Below are 21339 nucleotides of genomic sequence, written 5' to 3'. Positions count from 1 at the left end.
AAGGAATACACCATCCAGCAATTTATATCATGTGATACAAGAGGGGTTATCTATGCCCTCAAATGCCCATGTAATCTCATCTACATTGGACGCACGAAAAGGATGTTAAGGGAAAGAATAAAAGAACATGTATATAATATAAACAGAGGATACAAGTATCACCACTTATCGCAGCATTTCAAAAAATACCACAATAAAGATGCAAGAAAATTAGAGTTCTGGGGTGTAGAAAAACATGTACAACACTGGAGGGGAGATAACCTGATAAGGGAAATTAGCAAGAAAGAATCGAAGTGGATCTATGAAATGGGCTGTCTGGCTCCCAATGGGTTAAATAAGGAGTTTGACCTTACATGCTTTATTAGTAACAAATAAGTATAGAAATAGTTCCCAATCTAACTTTGAGGCGTTGAATATATATAGATTGGGGATTGAAGTAATGTATCTGACATGAATTTAGGAATATGTGGAGTGAGTTTAGGGTAGAATTAGAGAATTTATGACTAGCACAAAACGCATGTAAGTTATATCAAGTATCATATCCTCAAGTAATACCTTCTTAAATACAAAATCAAAACCCAGATGTAAAGAAAGATGTAAGTTAAATAATATCTCAAAATTGAAGGAATTAGATAATTAATGACAAATAGGTTACTTGAGAAGTAACATACATGCGTTTTCTATTATTTATTTTTTTATTATCTTTTATTATTTGATTTTTAAAAAAATATTTTTTTATTTTATTTTATTGGTTAAATTTATAATTTTGAATTTTATATTTTTAATATTGTATTATTAATAAAACATGGTTTTAATTTAGCCTAATAGGTATACTTTCAGCAATATAATGTATAGCCAACAGCCACTGTTTAGAAACTGCAGAGCAAGAGACAGATCACAGCTGACCCAGTTAGCAATGTCTGGCAGACAGATATCACGTTATAATTTGAGTAGACACACAGGTGTAAACACTCACCATACATAGAGTTTAAGAAAATCACTGGGAAAATGGCCGCGCCCATTGGGCTCCAGTAAAAAGGCGGCCGAGAGATATAAATAGGAGTATTAGCATAGTCGTGGCATCTAATCATTCCCCCTGATGAAGTCACGTGACCCTGTGACGATACGCGTAGGGGAGGGGCTCTGACGTCACGACATTGCACTGGAGAGGCTCGGTGATCTGAATACAGACACAGGTAGACAGCACTGCAGGAACAGAGGCAGAGCACATTTATGCTGGACTACAATTGTATACTACTGTGCAACTGGCAGCAATAAACCCCCTTTTTGCACAAGGATAAGACACTATGGTCTGTTTGTCTTCCTTTCTCAATTGAACACCACCCTTTGAGCTGATATAAGGAGGACTGGAAAAGGAAACAGCCCCAGGAGGGGAATTGGGAGATCCTCAGAGAGATGGTCAGTATACCCACTCATGAGCAACTACAGGAGAACAAATATAAATCCACATCCACCTTCTGAGATAATTCAAGAGCATCATTCCATCCCATCTATCCTGGAAGGATAAAAAGTGTATTTGCCTGGATTTATTCAGGCAAATATAGAGGTGAGCACATAGGGAGACCATTAAGCACTCGGCGAGAGGGAACCAAGAATCCACCTGCACATTTATTTTGAAAGACTTTTTTTTTTTTTTTTTTTTTTTTTTTTTTTTTTATTGAATATATCATAAGCACGTGCACATAATATATATGTGTTTGCACAATATAAATATAAGGATCACAGTAGAATAGAGGAGTATTTCTGATTTGTATATCACTGTACTTTAATAGGCACTATCACCTTAGGATTATCAGTTATTAATGTCACTTGCATGAAGATTAATATTCACAATGATGTTTTGAGTCACTAGTAATAATTGTTTGATACATGCAGTATCTTGAAAGCTATTCATTAGCACTTTGAAAGTATAAGATATACATATTGGTACATGGGAGCGCGGCACTATCTATTTTGAAAATATTATATATACACTAGCATATGAGTCAGTGCAAGTGCCAGCGAACCTCACGTGAGAAATAAGGACATCTAAAGTCACATATTGAACACCTCATTTCATAATAGCTCACAAGCATTCACCATTTATATTTATTCACACTCATTTATCACTTGTTAGTAGAAATTATGGAGGTTTTCACATTCTTGGAGAACAGAGAACTAGATCTTAACAATATATTTCTAGGAGAAGAACAGGAGGATCCAGGAATTAATAATACATTTAGAAAATTAGGGAGCCTTATGGAGAAGAAAATTAATATTTGGTGGGATATAGCCACCATGGAAAAATATATAAAAGAAAGAATGATCCCGAGGAAGCTTAGATGGGAATTACCTATCAATGATGGTTTATTGGAGGAGGGGGATAGGGAAGAATGGTACAATTTCTTTAGTGAAAAAGGAATGGAGGTTTTACAATTCCTAATAAAAAGAAAACAAAGAAAAATGAGAAAAATAGAAAAAGTAATAAAGGAGTACCAAAATAAGGTAGAGATCATCAAAGATCACCCAGAGTTTACAAAATACTTATCCCAGTTGAATAAAAATGTCCAGAAAAAAGACACAGAAATTAAGAATAAGAAAAAGAAAAAATTTCAAAGGGTAAGCCAGGATTACCAACAAAAATCAGTATTCAAATGGCAGACTAACCCTAATTCCAATGAGATCAAATCCACAGAATCTACACCAGTGAAAACCAATGAGAAACCACCCCCTAAAAAAGCAATAGGGTTCAAAACACCCAATAAAGATAATAAGGGACATTCACAGTATAAAGGAGGGAACCCCAACAATTGGAGACCACCATATTATAATCCGGGACCATATAGACCCCCACAGATTCAACCATATCAAGGAGGGAAACCATATTATAATGGCAACAGAGGCCACAACCAGAGAGGCCCCCAAGGATATTACACACAAGAATACTATGGGAGACCTGATTATAATAGAGGCCCATATTATCCTAAACCACAAAGGCCACAATACCAAGCACAATACCAAGCACAATACCCAGTAATGAACAAACCCTACCAAGTACCCACACAAAACAGGTACTCACCCCTGGAAAGGGAAGAATTCAACTCACCCCTCCCCAATCCTTTTTTAGGATGGGATTTGAATCCCCAAGGGGGGAGGGAAGAAGAAGCACAACACACACAAGAAAGAGAGGGAAAAGAGGAGGAAGAAGGTCACAACAAAAAAAGAAGAAGGAATTAAAGGGAGAAGGCATTTTCAATATCAGTGGATTACCCCTTACAGAAGAAGAAACACATGCGCTTAGCAAGGGTCTTAAGTATGCCCCACAAAAGGGATTAAATAAATTTGATACATATGTAAGCATTCAGAAATTGATCAGGAAACTCAATCTTAAAAAGTATTATGCCAACAACCCCATTACACACAACACAGAAGCAACAGAAAATACTATGCATAGCCAACTTAAAAACAAATCAGTGTTTAATCCCCAGATTGGAGATAATAAATATATAGACACATTTAAACAAATGGTATTACAAGATTTAGAATCTCTCAAAATTAAAAAACCTAAAATAGAGGTGAATTTAAAGAGAGGTTTAGATTCATTGAAAAAGAGGGATGACATAATAATACGCCCAGCAGACAAAGGAGGGGGTATAGTGATACAATCAAGGATTTATTATGAATCAGTAATGGCAGATATGCTTAATGACAGAGACACATATGAAGTGCTTATCAGTAATCCTATTAAGGAATATAAGAAACAGCTTATCAAACTAGTCACAAAAGGGAAAAAGAAAGGAGTTATTAATGAGAAAGAACATCAATATCTAATACCATCAGTATGTAGGCTACCTATCATGTATTCAGTTCCGAAAATTCACAAAGACAACACCAACCCGCCAGGTAGGCCCATCATTAATGGAATAGATTCACTCACAGCGAGGTTAGGTGAATATGTAGATTATCATCTACAACCATTGGTCACTAAAACTACAGCATATCTAAGGGATACAAAACATGTGATACAAGAAATTAAGGATACACTGACAGATAAAAACACGCTTTTAAGTACAGCAGATGTAGCAGCACTGTATACTAACATAGACCATCAGGGGGCTATAGAAGCAGCTATATGGGCACTTAATAAATATGGAAATAACACCACCAGACACAACAGATTCATCATAAGGTGTATAAAGTTCTGCCTTACTCATAATTATTTTTGGTATGGTAATACATACTATTCACAAAGGAAAGGAGTTGCTATGGGCGCTAAATTCGCCCCTAGCATCGCTAATCTTTATATGGCAAAATGGGAAGATGAATCAGTGTTCAAAAATAAGAACCCAGGAATAAAAATATACAAAAGGTATATTGATGACCTCTTGGTGATATGGAGTGGAGAAAAGGTAGAACTTGAGAAATTTTATAACGATTTAAATATGAATGAAGCCAATATAAAACTGAGCTATGACATACATGAAACTTCTATTAATTTTTTAGACATTCAAATCTACAAAGAGGGATTACAATTGTATACCAAGAATCATTTCAAATCTGTTGATAGAAACTCATATATCCCCATAGATAGCTGCCATCATAAAGCGTGGCTAAGCAATATCCCTAGAGGCCAATTTATTAGATTAAAAAGGAACTGTACAAACATGAAAGACTATGTAGAACAAAGTGGAATAATATCAGAAAGATTTATTGATAAAGGATATAAGAAAGAAATAATACAAAAAGAAAGGGAGCAAATAGGCCTTATGGACCGTAATGTATTAATAGCAGACAAACATAAAGAGAATACTGAAAAGGAGGAATTGGCGGTAGTGTTGAGTTATAATACCCAGTATAAATCAATACAAAACATAATAAAGAAACATTGGAAGATCTTAGCATTAGATAAGCACCTGAAAAATAATATTCCCACAATACCTAGGTTTATATATACAAAAGCTCCAAATATTAGGGACAAAGTGGTGAAGAGTATAATAGCACCACCTGTTAAACATCAACAAATAAGTTTTTTTCAAGGAAAAGGGTTTTATACCTGTGGTAGATGCTATAGTTGCATCAGACTGAAAAATAACCCCAGGAGAAGATTTACATTTCAGAACCCCCTAAATGAAAAGGAATACACCATCCAGCAATTTATATCATGTGATACAAGAGGGGTTATCTATGCCCTCAAATGCCCATGTAATCTCATCTACATTGGACGCACGAAAAGGATGTTAAGGGAAAGAATAAAAGAACATGTATATAATATAAACAGAGGATACAAGTATCACCACTTATCGCAGCATTTCAAAAAATACCACAATAAAGATGCAAGAAAATTAGAGTTCTGGGGTGTAGAAAAACATGTACAACACTGGAGGGGAGATAACCTGATAAGGGAAATTAGCAAGAAAGAATCGAAGTGGATCTATGAAATGGGCTGTCTGGCTCCCAATGGGTTAAATAAGGAGTTTGACCTTACATGCTTTATTAGTAACAAATAAGTATAGAAATAGTTCCCAATCTAACTTTGAGGCGTTGAATATATATAGATTGGGGATTGAAGTAATGTATCTGACATGAATTTAGGAATATGTGGAGTGAGTTTAGGGTAGAATTAGAGAATTTATGACTAGCACAAAACGCATGTAAGTTATATCAAGTATCATATCCTCAAGTAATACCTTCTTAAATACAAAATCAAAACCCAGATGTAAAGAAAGATGTAAGTTAAATAATATCTCAAAATTGAAGGAATTAGATAATTAATGACAAATAGGTTACTTGAGAAGTAACATACATGCGTTTTCTATTATTTATTTTTTTATTATCTTTTATTATTTGATTTTTAAAAAAAATATTTTTTTATTTTATTTTATTGGTTAAATTTATAATTTTGAATTTTATATTTTTAATATTGTATTATTAATAAAACATGGTTTTAATTTAGCCTAATAGGTATACTTTCAGCAATATAATGTATAGCCAACAGCCACTGTTTAGAAACTGCAGAGCAAGAGACAGATCACAGCTGACCCAGTTAGCAATGTCTGGCAGACAGATATCACGTTATAATTTGAGTAGACACACAGGTGTAAACACTCACCATACATAGAGTTTAAGAAAATCACTGGGAAAATGGCCGCGCCCATTGGGCTCCAGTAAAAAGGCGGCCGAGAGATATAAATAGGAGTATTAGCATAGTCGTGGCATCTAATCATTCCCCCTGATGAAGTCACGTGACCCTGTGACGATACGCGTAGGGGAGGGGCTCTGACGTCACGACATTGCACTGGAGAGGCTCGGTGATCTGAATACAGACACAGGTAGACAGCACTGCAGGAACAGAGGCAGAGCACATTTATGCTGGACTACAATTGTATACTACTGTGCAACTGGCAGCAATAAACCCCCTTTTTGCACAAGGATAAGACACTATGGTCTGTTTGTCTTCCTTTCTCAATTGAACAACACCCTTTGAGCTGATATAAGGAGGACTGGAAAAGGAAACAGCCCCAGGAGGGGAATTGGGAGATCCTCAGAGAGATGGTCAGTATACCCACTCATGAGCAACTACAGGAGAACAAATATAAATCCACATCCACCTTCTGAGATAATTCAAGAGCATCATTCCATCCCATCTATCCTGGAAGGATAAAAAGTGTATTTGCCTGGATTTATTCAGGCAAATATAGAGGTGAGCACATAGGGAGACCATTAAGCACTCGGCGAGAGGGAACCAAGAATCCACCTGCACATTTATTTTGAAAGACTTTTTTTTTTTTTTTTTTTTTTTTTTTTTTTTTTTTATTGAATATATCATAAGCACGTGCACATAATATATATGTGTTTGCACAATATAAATATAAGGATCACAGTAGAATAGAGGAGTATTTCTGATTTGTATATCACTGTACTTTAATAGGCACTATCACCTTAGGATTATCAGTTATTAATGTCACTTGCATGAAGATTAATATTCACAATGATGTTTTGAGTCACTAGTAATAATTGTTTGATACATGCAGTATCTTGAAAGCTATTCATTAGCACTTTGAAAGTATAAGATATACATATTGGTACATGGGAGCGCGGCACTATCTATTTTGAAAACAGGAATTCAGTGTTACGGGGACCCGTTAAGTGGGAACAGCCTATGGGTTAAGAGATAAGGCAATGAATGTCAGTGGAGCTTCGTGCTGACGTCATCGTGCTACTGGAAGTGACCTGGAAGCGAGTTTGTTTTGCCAGCTGGAATTTATATTGATGCGCAGTGAAAAATGTGGATACTGATGGAGGAGATTTGGTGATATTAACATCTTGGGCCAGTCATCATATCTTGGGAAGTGTGTAGAAGACTTAGCTGGTATATGACCCTGGATACCATATGCTGTCTGTGACTTATGACAAGATTTAGAGTCTTGTGACTCTATAGGGAGAGAGTCATAGCATTCTGGAGAACCTTCATTTATGACCTTTGGTGGTAGAGATTCTCCTTCAGGTGTTTTTCTCTGGTTTACACTCACCAGTGTGATTTTTGGGATATACTTGTTTTTTCTTTTATTAATTTGCACAATTATTGACTCTTTGCACAAGACTTTACATTTACAAATTTATTATATTCGAGTTTTATGTATTAGAGAAGAGAGACTGCTGAGCCACTCAAGTGTAAACAGTTAAAATTAGGCAGATTTAATTGCAAAATTGCACTCACATATATAGGTAACATGTCAAGTAATGGAGGTCCAGTGGGAGCATCAGGTCATTTGGCCACACTCTGCGTGTTTTACCGACACTCCCATGGTGTCCAAGGCTCGGGGAGTAGCAGAGGGGTGCAGGGAGGCTCACAGGGATGATGTCACCGCATGGACTGGGTTTCCAAGATGGTGTGCGTTTGGAGCATGCTCACTCCTTCATCAGGCCGATCAGTGAGCATGCTCCGAACGCGCGCCATCTTGGAATCCCAGTCCATGCGGTGACATCATCCCTGTGAGCCTCCCTGTGCCCCTCTGCTACTCCCCAAGCCCTGGGCACCACCGTAGCAGTGGGAAAACACCAAGAGCGTGGCCAAAGGTCCTGATGCTCCCACTGGACCTCCATTACTTGACATGCCTACCTGTTATCTACCTATGCGAGTGCAATTTTACCATCAAATCTGCATGATTTTAATGATCTACACTCAGAGTAGTGCTGCTGTCTCTCTTCTCTGCCTGCATTAGGAGTATCTACAAGCTCTTACAGCCGGCTGCCTCCGTGGACAAGTCCATACTACTATAAGCCCCCCACTACAGATGGACTTGGACACCACCTCCACATGGACCTTCTACTAACCCTCATTGCTGATGGTCCATCCCTAAATGCACACAGGGTAGATGTGTCTTACTGCTCCCTCCCCCCACTCACTTTTTATGTATTAGCACAGCATTTTTTCTTTATAAATGAATGACAATTGAGATAATATGACCATGTGTCCATATTACCTTTAATATGTTACAAGCATCCTCTTTGTGTATGTCAGTTACAGGGCGAGAAATTTCCTGCTCGCAGCTCAAAGGCCCAACATTGACCGCTAACATAGTTAGGCTGAAAAAATGTCCATGTAGATCAGGGGTCTCCAGACTTTCTAAACAAAGGGTCAGTTTACTGTCCTTGAGACTTTAGGGGGTCCTGTCCTGGCTTCAGTGGGAGTAAACAATGTCCCATCTTTGATATTAGGGGGAGAACTAGTGCCCCATTTTTGGTGTCAGTGGTAGGAATTATGTCCCATTGTTGGTGTCAGTGGGAGGAATAGTGCACCAAGGACCAGATAAAGGCAAGCAAAGGGCCGCACCTGACCCCTAAGCTGCAGATTGGAGACCATTAATCTAGATCAACCAATAAATGGGTTTAGATCAAACCCATGCCCTAATCACTACTTTCTATTTGTCCCAATGACCATTGTCCCTGGGACTGAATGTGATGGAAAAAAAAACATTTTGGGTTGTCTCCAGAACAGAAATAGATGGCAAGTCTTCCAGTAGGTACACTTGTTCCTGTGACAACTACTGAAGAGGTGATTTCCCTCACACTGGAGAAATTCTTGAACATGCTAGAAAATCTGACTACTCCAGGAAGAGTCAGTTCCCTAGAACAGTTCCATCCCTCCTTGCATCCTATAGTCCTCTTTTCTTCTGAGTGTAATACTGTATGTGCTGGCCCAGCTCCCATGGCCCTCCATTCAACTCCCTCAGTAACCTTTTACGTAGCTGCCAGACTAAAGTCTGCTGCAATTGCTGAAATCACATCCAAGATGGTAACACTGAGAAGCAGCCTCCATAAAATACATTAATTGCACCTGTAATGGGAGATTTTTTTTTAAATGAATGGTCTGATGACAGGGTCTCTTTAGCCATTTCCTACTCCATCAAAAGTGGCTTTAGATAGGATTTAAAGCTGAACAGCAGGTATTATATGTTTTCAACTTATATTGGTCCAGTTTGGTTACATCCAGGGGCGGACTGACCATTTGGAAACTCGGGCACTGCCCGAGGGCCCGGGGTCAGTAGGGTCATGAGTTGCCCCTGGTACCTTTTTCATAGGCTTTTTTGCATTTGGGCAAGGACACAGGGGCCCCATGATCCCCTAATGCCCGAGGGCCCCATGAGTTGTCAGTCCGCCCCTGGTTACATCTAACTCTTCTCGTTTCTGAAGAGCAGATAGGGAGGCAGAAATTCACTGTAGGACCCTTTACTACATACAGTCAGCGCTGGTCTGCTTGAGCAACTTGCCTTCTGTATACATATACTGAACACAGGGGGGTCCTTCAGTTGGCACCTCCGCCATTCATCTTGTATTTTATTTTAATTGAATACAAGGCATTCTCTGATTGGATGAGGTGGTATTTGTAAGGTCTTCTGCCCATCATCTCTGCCTTGTCCAATCAGAGTAAGCCTTCTCTTTACTGAAAAAAATGCAAGACATTCTTTGAATGGTGGAGATGTCAAGTGAGCAATCCCCTGTGTTCAGTATACATATGGCAAGTCGCTCAAGCAGCACCTACAAGAGACTGGCACTGACTGTATGTAGCACAGAATACTACAGTGAATTTTTGTATCTCCAGCAGACCCCAGGATGTGAAAAATGAAGAATTATATGTAACCAAGCTGGACTGATGTAAGTTTTTAAAAAGGTAATTCCTGGAGTTCAATTTCAACTACTTTCTGCCTGCGCTACTGCCGATAGACGGCTACAGCGCGGGTCTCCAGTTCTGGGAGGACATCCCTGGATGTCCTTCCATGTGTGTGCCTCCTGCACTCCCCTATGGTGCGCATTGTGCATGCTCTGTGACCGCTGTGTGCTTTGGAAGAGAGGAGAGCTGATCTGTGGGGGCACAGTGAGTACAGCATTTACTAATAATCAGTGCAGCTTATCAGCACCGTCTCATCAGTGACAACCAGTGAAGCTTATTAGTGCCTATCAGTGCAGCCTCATCAATACCCATCAGTGCAGCCTTGTCAGTGACCATCAGTGCAGCCTTATCAATACCCATCAGTGCAGCCTTGTCAGTGACCATCAGTGCAGCCTTATTAATGCCCATCAGTGCAGCCTTGTCAGTGACCATCAGTGAAGCTTTTCAGTGCAGCCTCATCAATACCCATCAGTGCAACCTTGTCAGTGACCATCAGTGAAGCTCATCAGTGCAGCCTCATCAATATCCATCAGTGCAGCCTTGTCAGTGCCCATCAGTGAAGCTTATCAGTGCTGCCTCATCAATACCCATCAGTGCAGCCTTGTCAGTGACCATCAGTGCAGCCTTATCAATACCCATCAGTGCAGCCTTGTCAGTGACCATCAGTGCAGCCTTATTAATGCCCATCAGTGCAGCCTTGTCAGTGACCATCAGTGAAGCTTTTCAGTGCAGCCTCATCAATACCCATCAGTGCAACCTTGTCAGTGACCATCAGTGAAGCTCATCAGTGCAGCCTCATCAATATCCATCAGTGCAGCCTTGTCAGTGCCCATCAGTGAAGCTTATCAGTGCTGCCTCATCAATACCCATCAGTGTAGCCTTGTCAGTGACCATCAGTAAAGCTTATCAGTGCTGCCTCATCAATACCCATCAGTGCAGCCTTGTCAGTGACTATCAGTGAAGCTTATCAGTGCAGCCTTATCAGCACACATCAGTGAAGAAAAAACATTACTTATTTGCAACATTTTATAACAGAAACTAAGAAAAACGTTTTTTTCAAAATTTTTGGTCTTTTTTCATTATTTGGTGAATTAATACAACCCAAAGACAGATCTGTCCGTGTTGCATGACTACGCAATTGTCATTCAAAGTGCGACAGCGCTGAAAGCTGAAAATTGACCTGGGGAGGAAGGGGGTAAACGTGCCTGGTATTGAAGTGGTTAACAACTTCCAGGGTCATACTGAAGCATCCCAGTCCAGGCAGGAAAATGTCAGGACTGGTAGAAGTGCACGGACTGGGCTCCCTGGAAGAACAGCATTCCATTCCTCTATATGGAGTGATTCGGAATCTCTCCTCCAATTAGGCTTGAGGGCTCGTTATAATAATGTCACCGCCGTTTGTTTGACATAATGTCACTTGGCCGGTTAGACGATGCTGGATGATGCATTCTAGAAAGTGAGCAAAGGTTAGCTGTTCAGGGAGGAGGCGTGTGTAGAAGCAAGGAAGCATGGCGGAGGACAAGTGAGTAGAAAGTCTTCTCATGGAGGATGACTCTAGGGGTGGGAGAAGGGATGTTGGGACATTTTCATGACATTGGCAGCTTAAGCCTCCTTCTAGTCAATCTCTGGTAGTATGGAAGCCTCGACGTCACTTTTAGTTTGTGTTTGTTTATATACATAGTGAGCAGAGTTACGGGTCAGGCAGCGTCTTATCTGTGTGCGTTGTCACTTGCTGGCTCAATGTCGCTGCCCTCTAGACATATACAAGAGCTTAAAAGTCTCTTTTATTGTGACGCTTCAAAGGTTTTGTCCCAACAAATGATGTCTGTTTTTATAAATTATGTATCTATTACTTTATGATTGTTTTCTGTCCATTCGATTCAATGGATATCCCAATGGGCACATGTAGGTCTCATGCACACTGAGCATTTAGTCCCGGAACATGAGACTCCAGCATTTAGGTGCAGGCAGATAGCACAGGTATACCATCCAGCCCCGCTGACAGCAGCCGGTAAAAGTCTAAAGTTGCTGCAGCTGGATGATGCACCGAGTGGTCCTAACACTAAAATTGTGCACTTTCCCGACATAGAAAACATGCTGCCCTTTAAGCAGAAGCATTGTGGTGTCATTGTTAATGTGGTTTGTTGCAGTGTGTTTTTGGAAAAGAATCCGGGATTTTTTTCCAGGTTTCTCGAATTTGGGGCAGTCCATTGCCCATCAGTGCTGCCTCATCAATACCCATCAGTGCTGCTTTGTCAGTGATCATCAGTGAAGCTTATCAGTGCCGCCTCATCAATAATCATCAGTGCAGCCTTGTCAGTGTCCATCAGTGCTGCCTTATCAGTGTCCATCAGTGCAGCCTCATCAATATCCATCAGTGCACCCTTGTCAGTGACCATCAGTGAAGCTTATCAGTGCCCATCAGTGCTGCCTCATCAATAATCATCAGTGCTGCCTCATCAATAATCATCAGTGCAGCCTTTTCAGTGAAGCTTTTCAGTACAGCCTCATCAATACCCATCAGTGCAGCCTCATCAATACCCATCAGTGCAGCCTCATCAATATCCATCAGTGCATCCTCATCAATATCCATCAGTGCAGTCTTGTCAGTGACCATCAGTGAAGCTTATCAGTGCCCATCAGTGCTGCCTCATCAATACCCATCAGTGCAGCCTTGTCAGTGACCATCAGTGAAGCTTTTCAGTGCAGCCTCATCAATACCCATCAGTGCAGCCTTGTCAGTGACCATCAGTGAAGCTTTTCAGTGCAGCCTCATCAATACCCATCAGTGCAGCCTTGTCAGTGTCCATCAGTGCTGCCTCATCAATACCCATCAGTGAAGCTTATCAGTGCTGCCTCATCAATACCCATCAGTGCAGCCTTTTCAGTGACCATCAGTGAAGCTTATCAGTGCTGCCTCATCAATACCCATCAGTGCAGCCTTTTCAGTGACCATCAGTAAAGCTCATCAGTGCAGCCTCATCAATATCCATCATTGAAGCTTATCAGTGCCCATCAGTGCAGCCTCATCAATATCCATCATTGAAGCTTATCAGTGCCCATCAGTGCTGCCTCATCAATACCCATCAGTGCAGTCTTGTTAGTGACCATCAGTGAAGCTTATCAGTGCCCATCAGTGCTGCCTCATCAATACCCATCAGTGCTGCCTCATCAATACCCATCAGTGCAGCCTTGTCAGTGACCATCAGTGAAGCTTTTCAGTGCAGCCTCATCAATATCCATCAGTGCAGTCTTGTCAGTGTCCATCAGTGCTGCCTCATCAATACCCATCAGTGAAGCTTATCGGTGCTGCCTCATCAATACCCATCAGTGCAGTTTTTTCAGTGACCATCAGTGAAGCTCATCAGTGCAGCCTCATCAATACCCATCAATGCAGCCTTGTCAGTGTCCATCTGTGCTGCCTTATCAGTGTCCATCAGTGCTGCCTCATCAATAACCATCAGTGCAGTCTTGTTAGTGACCATCAGTGAAGCTTATCAGTGCCCATCAGTGCAGTCTCATCAGTGCCTATCAGTCGAAACAGTCATCAATACCCAGCAGTGCAAAAGAGGCTGGGACTTTTTTTTCCATGTTTCTCGAATTTGGGGCAGTCCATTGAAATAAGCAAGCTGCCCTATACACAACACACAGAAACTCGTCTAGACTTGTTTAAGGCTTGTGAATCTAGTCCTAAAATGTTGTTAAAAGCAATGGTTTTTAGATTTGGATAGTGGTGAGCGGTTAGAACTATTTTCAAGTTTTTATTGATTCACTTTTTTCCATAAAAATTTGTATAACATTTTTTTTAAAAGATTTTTTACTTGTTTTTGGAAATGCAATAAAAAAAATGTGATATCACATTAGATTTGTATTGCTCTCTGTACCCCTGTTGGGGAGATTAACTGTCCGGATCGCAAATGTCAGTGGGAATAACAGTGAGGGTAAATCCAAAACTTTGGGTTACCACCTGCACAGGAATAGAGGGGAAATCTTTCAATGGGGACACTTGTTCCAGTAACAGATCAATCTGCTAAGGCTGCTGATATTACATCCAAGATGGCATCACCCACTAGGCCACGCTACCCACACTAGGCTGCACTCACACTCACACTAGGCCAAAAAGAACTACCACCTATGGGCAGTACTTGCTGGCATAAAACCCCCTCTGTTCTATAGGCAATCCAGTTCGTCAAAATCAGTATCAGAAGTATAAATTCCAAAAGAGGGGTGGGTGCTGTTTCCGTCAAAGAACTCAGAGAAAGGGATTTTACATTGAGTAACAAAAATCCCGTTTTCTCTTTCATTGATAGGCACAGCTTTTCTGAATATTGACCACAGGGATGTCCCAAAGCAGTGCCTCAAGAAGGGGTGGGCAAACCAAAAAGCAACTGGAGCAACCAGCAAAACATGCCAACCACCCAAACAACCCCTACAATGGGCAAACAAGGAGCCATACCCAGCAGGCTGCAAAACCTTGCAGCCAAACCAAGCATCCTCGAAAATGCAAACAAGCCAACATTGGAAATTTTTGTAAAAGTGCACACAGACTACCAGGTAGCCACTTCACAAACCTGAGAGCTGGTGCTAGATGCCAAAAACAAAAACCACAGGAGGCATCTACTTACTGATACATGGAGATTGCGGGTAACGAGACAGATCCACCTTGCCTCTGAAGTGGTTGGGCTGTCAGCCAGGGTAACACTGACTCAGCACCAGGTCATATGTTTCCCCACAAGACTTTTAACTTGCTGGCCACCCCGATCCAGGATGGAGCATGTTGCAGCGGATCCAGCGCTTAGCTAAAGGTCTGCACATGCTCACTGGCTAGACTGAGGTGACCATTGGATCTATATCATCCAGCCGGTCACCCAACCCAGCTGTTAATTGAAAAAGGAAAAAAACCCAAGAAAAAGGAGAAAAAAGGAAAAAGACTATGGAATCAGAGGTCCCAGCAGGGAGCTAGGTCACTACTCCTGAACACTAGGTAGAAACAACTGGATTTTCCTATAGCAGAGAGGGGATTTTATGCCAGCAAGGACTGCCCATAGGAGGTGCTGAGTTCTTTTCAGCCTAGTGTCCTACTCCTGTGGGTGGCGCTATAATTCAGAAGAGATGTGTGTCAATGAGCAAAAGAGTGAGGCTTTTACAGGTAAATAACACTTATAATGCACATATTATTGGAGGATTTTTGTTGGTATGAATGCTCTGGCAACACGGTGTCTTTAATATGTTCAGAAGCAGGTTCATTTTTTCTACTCAATAGATGAACCTGGAAGATAATTGCCATAAAAGCACAGAGGAAATGGTTGTTTTGACACGGGGAAACTGGAAAAGATCTGGCAATATTTTACAGCTTAATGAAATATAAATGTTTAATCATTGAGGTTTTGAATAATTTTGTAAAACATGACAGTAAAATCTGAAGCACCAGATAGCATATAGATCTCCAACGATTTCCTAATTATTTTTCAAATGGGATCTATGTCATGTAATGATAGTTTTAGTTTTGCTCATCCTCAGCCAATAGTCTTACAATGGGATAAAAAAAACATCCATCAATGGTCAGCCTTAGCTAGACTTCACCTAGCAGTCAGGATTATCCTTGTAAGCCACTGGAACTATTAAAATATTTCTGTTTTCTTGACAGTCGTGGGAATACTCGGGGAGAGCAAGGCTTAAATTCAGAGTTTAAACGCCTGGTGGACTCTGAGGAGGAAGAAGAAATAATTGTGGAGCGCCACTTTGACACAACTGGCTCTTCCTCTCGCTTTTCAACCTACAAGATTTTTGCTGCTATAGGTGTTGGGATTATACTGTTCTGCTTTCTGGTAGCTGGTTTTGCTTATCTGTCTGGAAATTCAGGATGTACACTAGTAGATGTATCAACGTCATGTGGAAAGGTTCGTGGCCATCACTGTGATCATGTTTATATGTTTAAAGGAATTCCTTATACCAGTCCCCCCACTGGGCCATTGCGCTGGAAGCCTCCTGGGGAGCCCACCTGCTGGAATGACACTCTCATTGCCACAGAGTTCAAGTCCATGTGTGCCCAAATGAGGCCTTTGAGTGAGACGGGAACAGTGATGGGCTCAGAAGATTGCCTGTATGTCAATGTGTGGACACCATCACTGGATCATGAAGCCAAGCTCCCAGTCATGGTTTGGATCCATGGAGGCTACCTTTTGATTGCCAGTGGGTCAGAGCCTGGCTATTCTCCCAATGAAGACCTGGTTAGCCATACCGTCCACGTCAGCTTCAACTACCGTCTTAATGCGTTTGGATTCCTGGCTTTGGCAGAACTCAGAGAAGGATCTCCCACCAACACCTCTGGTAACTACAACACATTGCATATGTAGATTGTGTATCTGTTATTGTTGAAATCACAACAAAACTCTATTCCCACTGTATTTGATTTAATCTTTAATAGCTGAGATTTACTCAGTGCTATTTCCATGCCTATTGCCTGCTGTCAGTATGGAAACTTAGGCAAATCATATATGAAGCCATTGGTTGCAGGAAAGAAAATCACTCAATTCCCCCATCAACACAGTCAATGTTGACAGGAGAATCCCGCCCACAGTACTATTGTGTTTTGCCAAAAGAGGGCTTTCCCTGCCAGCATAACACAATGATTACTGCTGGCGGCTGGTTGGCAGTAATTGCATACATAAAAATCAGACAGACTGGTTGTATTGAAGTCAATCGATGGATCAACTTCAGCACAACCATCCTGTCGGATTTTTGCATTTAATCCCTGCTGGTTCCTGCTGAACTAGCCGAGATTTGATCTATCTATCGCTAGCTTTAGGTGCAGTTATTATGCAGCTATCAGTTTTTAGGGCAGATAAGGAGCTAGGTTGCAGCCACATCAGTGCTGAAGGTACAACTGTGACAGAGTATCCTGTTGGAAAGCTGCTGCATATATGATTCTTATCAATAAAATGGTATTGCACACATGGATGAGCCCTTCTTGGAAAAAACAAAGGACTTAGAGACAGGAAATGACATCATAACCATGCAGTTCCACTAGGAAGACCCTTATAATGTACAAATTTAACAACACTACCAAACACTAATCACATATGATACACTGCTCAAAAAATTAAAGGAACACTTTGAAAACACATCAGATCTCAATGGGGAAAAATATCATGCTGGATATCTATACTGATATGGACGGGGTAATGTGTTAGGCATGTAAGGATGCCCCAATGTTTGATGGAAATGAAAATGATCAACCTACAGAGGACTGAATTCAAAGACACCCCGAAAATCAAAGTGAAAAAATGATGCAGCAGGCTAGTCCATTTTGCAATTGCAAATTGAATTTTCATTGCAGCAACTCACAATGGTCATCAGTAGTTTGTATGGCCCCCATGTGCTTGTATGCATGCCTGACAACATCAGGCATGCTTCTAATGAGACGACGGATGGTGTCCTGGGGTATTTCCTCCCAGATCTGGACCAGGGAATCACTGAGCTCCTGGACAGTCTGAGGTGCAACCTTGCAGTGTAAGATGTACCGAATCATGATATCCCAGAGGTGTTCTATTGGATTTAGGTCAGGTGAGCAATAGGGCCATTCAATGGTTTCCGTTCCTTCATCCTTCAGGAACTGCCTGCATACTCTCACCACATGAGGCTTGGCATTCTCGTGCACCATTAGGAATCCAGGACCCACTGCACCAGCGTAGGGTCTGACAATGGGTCCAAGGATTTCATCCCGATACCTAATGGCAGTCAGGGTGCCATTGTCTAGCCTGTAGAGGTCTGTGCATCCCTCCATGGATATGCCTCCCCATATTATCACTGACCCACCACCAAAATGGTCATGCTGAATGATGTTACAGGCAGCAGAACATTCTCCACGGCTTCTCCAGACCCTTTCATGTCTCTCACACGTGCTCAGAGTGAATCTGCTCTCATCTGTGAAAAGCACAGGGCGCCAGTGGCGGACCTGCCAATTCTGGTGTTCAATGGCAAATGCCAATCACGCTCTATGGTGCCAGGCAGTGAACACAAGGCCCACTAGAGGACGTTGGGCCCTCAGGCCACCCTCATGAAGTCTGTTTGATTGTTTAGTCAGAGACATTCACACCAGTGGCCTGCTGGAGGTCATTTTGTAGGGCTCTGGCAGTGCTCATCCTGTTCTTCCTTGCACAAAGGAGCAGATACCAGTCCTGCTGATGGGTTAAGGACCTTCTACGGCCCTGTCCAGCTCTCCTAGAGTAACTGCCTGTCTCCTGGAATTTTCTCCATGCTCATGAGACTGTGCTGGGTATAGCTTTCATATTAAGTACAGTTTATTGCTAAGATTTGCTCTCTTCGGTACTTTCTGCAGCTCCTCACACACTTCTTTTGCAGTTTAAGAATCACATAGATGCACAATTTGACCATATATAGGCAGATTGGATTTGGCTTTTGTATACTGCTATGCAGGGCTGCTGTTAGAAACCATGGAGCCCCATACATCCAACCTGACAGGGCCCCCCCCCCAAAAAAAAACAAGAACACAGTTTTGTGTGCTTCCGTTATAAATGAACACAGTGAGTGATCGGTACCGAACACTCATTATGTTCATTCAGGAAAGGAAGGGGCTGGTAAATGTGACATATTTACGGGGCCCTTCCCCCACTCTCCATCTTGAAGGATCCCTATTGTGTGCTTGCAGCTGCCGGTGGGAAGGAGATGAGGGGAGTTAACAGCACTGTGGGGGCACACAAGGGGGCCTGGGCAGCAGGGGGAAATGTATGGTGTACAGGGAGGGTGATGGGTGCAGTGGGTGAACCAATCCACTGTATGGCTCTCTGCAGCAGCAGAAAGCCAGCAGGAGGTAGAGGAGAAGAAGCCAGCTTTCAGCTGCTGCAGAGAGCCATACAGGGGATCGGTTCCAGAAATTCCCCTCCGCCATGCCGATAACCCTCCCTATCCACATTCAATTCACCCAGCTGCCTGGGCCCCTCCTGCTGGCCTGGGCCCCATGCAGGATGACTGTTGGTATTCCCTTGTCCAAGGACCTGTTGGCACCCCCTCTTATCAGCATCTTCATTTGAAATTTCCTGGAATAGTAGTTATGGGTTGTGTGATTAGCAACTGAAAACTTTGATAAGGAGCACCAGGTGACCAGTGAGTTCATCTTGCTGCTCAATCTGTCTCCTTCTGTCAGCATGTTGATTGTCAGCAAAATAAGGTACTTTAATTTATTTTATTTAAAGTTGAATTTTAATCTGCTTTTTCCCCCATTCTGACATGCTAATAGAATTTAAAAAAAACAAAACTATTTTCATTACATACATAATGTCTGATCCTGTGATTCCACCAGGCCCCTGTGTTGTGGTAACACCAACATGTGGTGCTAAGCCATGATTAAAAGAACTGAAATCCAATGACTGAAAGGGGTGGGCCAAGGACAGTCAGGTAGATGATGCTAGATGTGAGGTGTGCACTGGTTTCCCACGTGGAAGAAAAATATATTTGAAATATATTTTAAAAATATTCTTCACAAATATATTGCCATATATTTGAAATGCTACAATTTTGGCCATATTCAATATAATAAAAATAAATAAAAAAAATAATGAAAACACACACACACACACACACACACACACACTGAAGTAATGCATGAAGGTAAAAAACCTTAAGTATGCAGCTCCCCTCTCCCCCCCTCCAATCCCCAAATGTTACTTACCTGAGCCCAATCTTGATCCAGCAATGTGCACAAGAGCAGTGGCTCTCCCTCCTCACTGGCTCAGAGCCAATGGCTCCAGCTGCTGTCAATCACAGCCAGTGAGGAGGGATCAGGGTGGGTCTAAGCCCTGTACTATGTTTCTTATGGACACACAGAGCAGGGCTCGAGAGCAATTATGCATGAGTGCTGCCATAGCAAGTTGCTTGCTATGGGAGCGCTTGGGGGGTGGGGGCTGGGTAGGAACAGCCAGGAGCACTGGAGGGGGGCGCAAGAAGAGGAGATTCATGGCTGCTTTGTGCAAAACCATTGGGCACAGCAGGTAGGTATAATGTATTTGTTATTTAAAAAAAAAAAAAAGAAGCTTTTACTATCATGTTATTCTTAGGCACATGAGAAAAATCTGTTTCTCAATCATTGACTTGTAGGAAACTATGGATTAATGGATCAGTTGGCTGCCCTAAGATGGGTACAGAAGAACATTCAATATTTTGGCGGTGACCCAAACAAGGTGACGATTTACGGCCAAAGCTCAGGTGAGAACAGTGTTCCAATATTAAATGATAACTATATTAAACACAATAAAACATGTTGTGCCTTTTTAAATGTACTTTCTGTATCCAAAAAGCTTGCAATCAAATGTCCCTCCATGCCATACATCAGGGGTCCTCAAACTTTTTAAACAGGGGGGCCAGTTCACTGTCCCTCAGACCGTTGGAGGGCTGGACTATAGTTTAAAAAAAAAAAAACTATGAACAAATGCAGACACAGTACAGGAGATGACCAGAGACTGCGGACACAGTACAGGAGATGATCAGAGACTGCGGACACAGTACAGGAGATGACCAGAGACTGCGGACACAGTACAGGAGATGACCAGAGACTGCGGACACAGTACAGGAGATGACCAGAGACTGCGGACACAGTACAGGAGATGACCAGAGACTGCGGACACAGTACAGGGGATGACCAGAGACTGCAGACACCCTGCAGGAGATGACCAGAGACTGCGGACATACAACGGCGGCGGGAATACTGGGCCAGCCGCTCCATAAGACGCACAGACATTTCCCCCCAAATGTGTCTTATGGAGTGAAATAATGCCCCATCATTGGTGTTAGTGGGAGGAATAGTGCCCCATCATTGGTGTCAGTGGGAGGAATAGTGCCCATCATTGATATCAGTGGGAAGAATCGTGCCCCATCATTGGTGTCAGTGGGAAGAATCGTGCCCCATCATTGGTATCAGTGGGAGGAATAGTGCCCCATCATTAGTGTCAGTGGGAGGAATAGTGCCCCATCATTGGTGTCAATGGGAAGAAACGTGCCCCATCATTGGTGTCAGTGGGAGGAATAGTGCCCCATCATTGGTGTCAGTGAGAAGAATCATGCCCCATCATTGGTGTCAGTGGGAGCAATAGTGCCCCATCATTAGTGTCAGTGGGGGGAGGAATAGTGCCCCATTGTTGGTGTCAGTAGGA

General features: G+C 42.0%; 1 protein-coding gene across 2 annotated transcripts in view; it reads left to right on the top strand.

The window, feature by feature from the left end:
* Positions 1–21339, top strand: part of LOC149449022 (uncharacterized) — a 52126-nt gene that overhangs the window by 15843 nt on the left and 14944 nt on the right. Inside the window, exons 1-3 of one of the 2 annotated variants that reach the window (XM_089693932.1) lie at positions 11605–11693; positions 15819–16501; positions 20288–20395. In XM_089693932.1, coding sequence (XP_089550058.1) covers positions 11680–11693; positions 15819–16501; positions 20288–20395 — 805 coding nt within the window. In that variant the 5' untranslated portion in view covers positions 11605–11679. Of the gene's footprint in view, positions 1–11604; positions 11694–15818; positions 16502–20287; positions 20396–21339 lie in introns of those variants that run through there. The other variant, XM_089693933.1, reaches the window with a different exon arrangement.

Source organism: Staurois parvus, unplaced genomic scaffold, assembly GCF_062004578.1.
Source record: "Staurois parvus isolate SC_StPar_1 unplaced genomic scaffold, SC_StPar_1.0 ptg000641l, whole genome shotgun sequence".
In the NCBI taxonomy this organism is placed as follows: domain Eukaryota; kingdom Metazoa; phylum Chordata; class Amphibia; order Anura; family Ranidae; genus Staurois; species Staurois parvus.
This window is presented reverse-complemented; position numbering and strand designations above follow the sequence as displayed.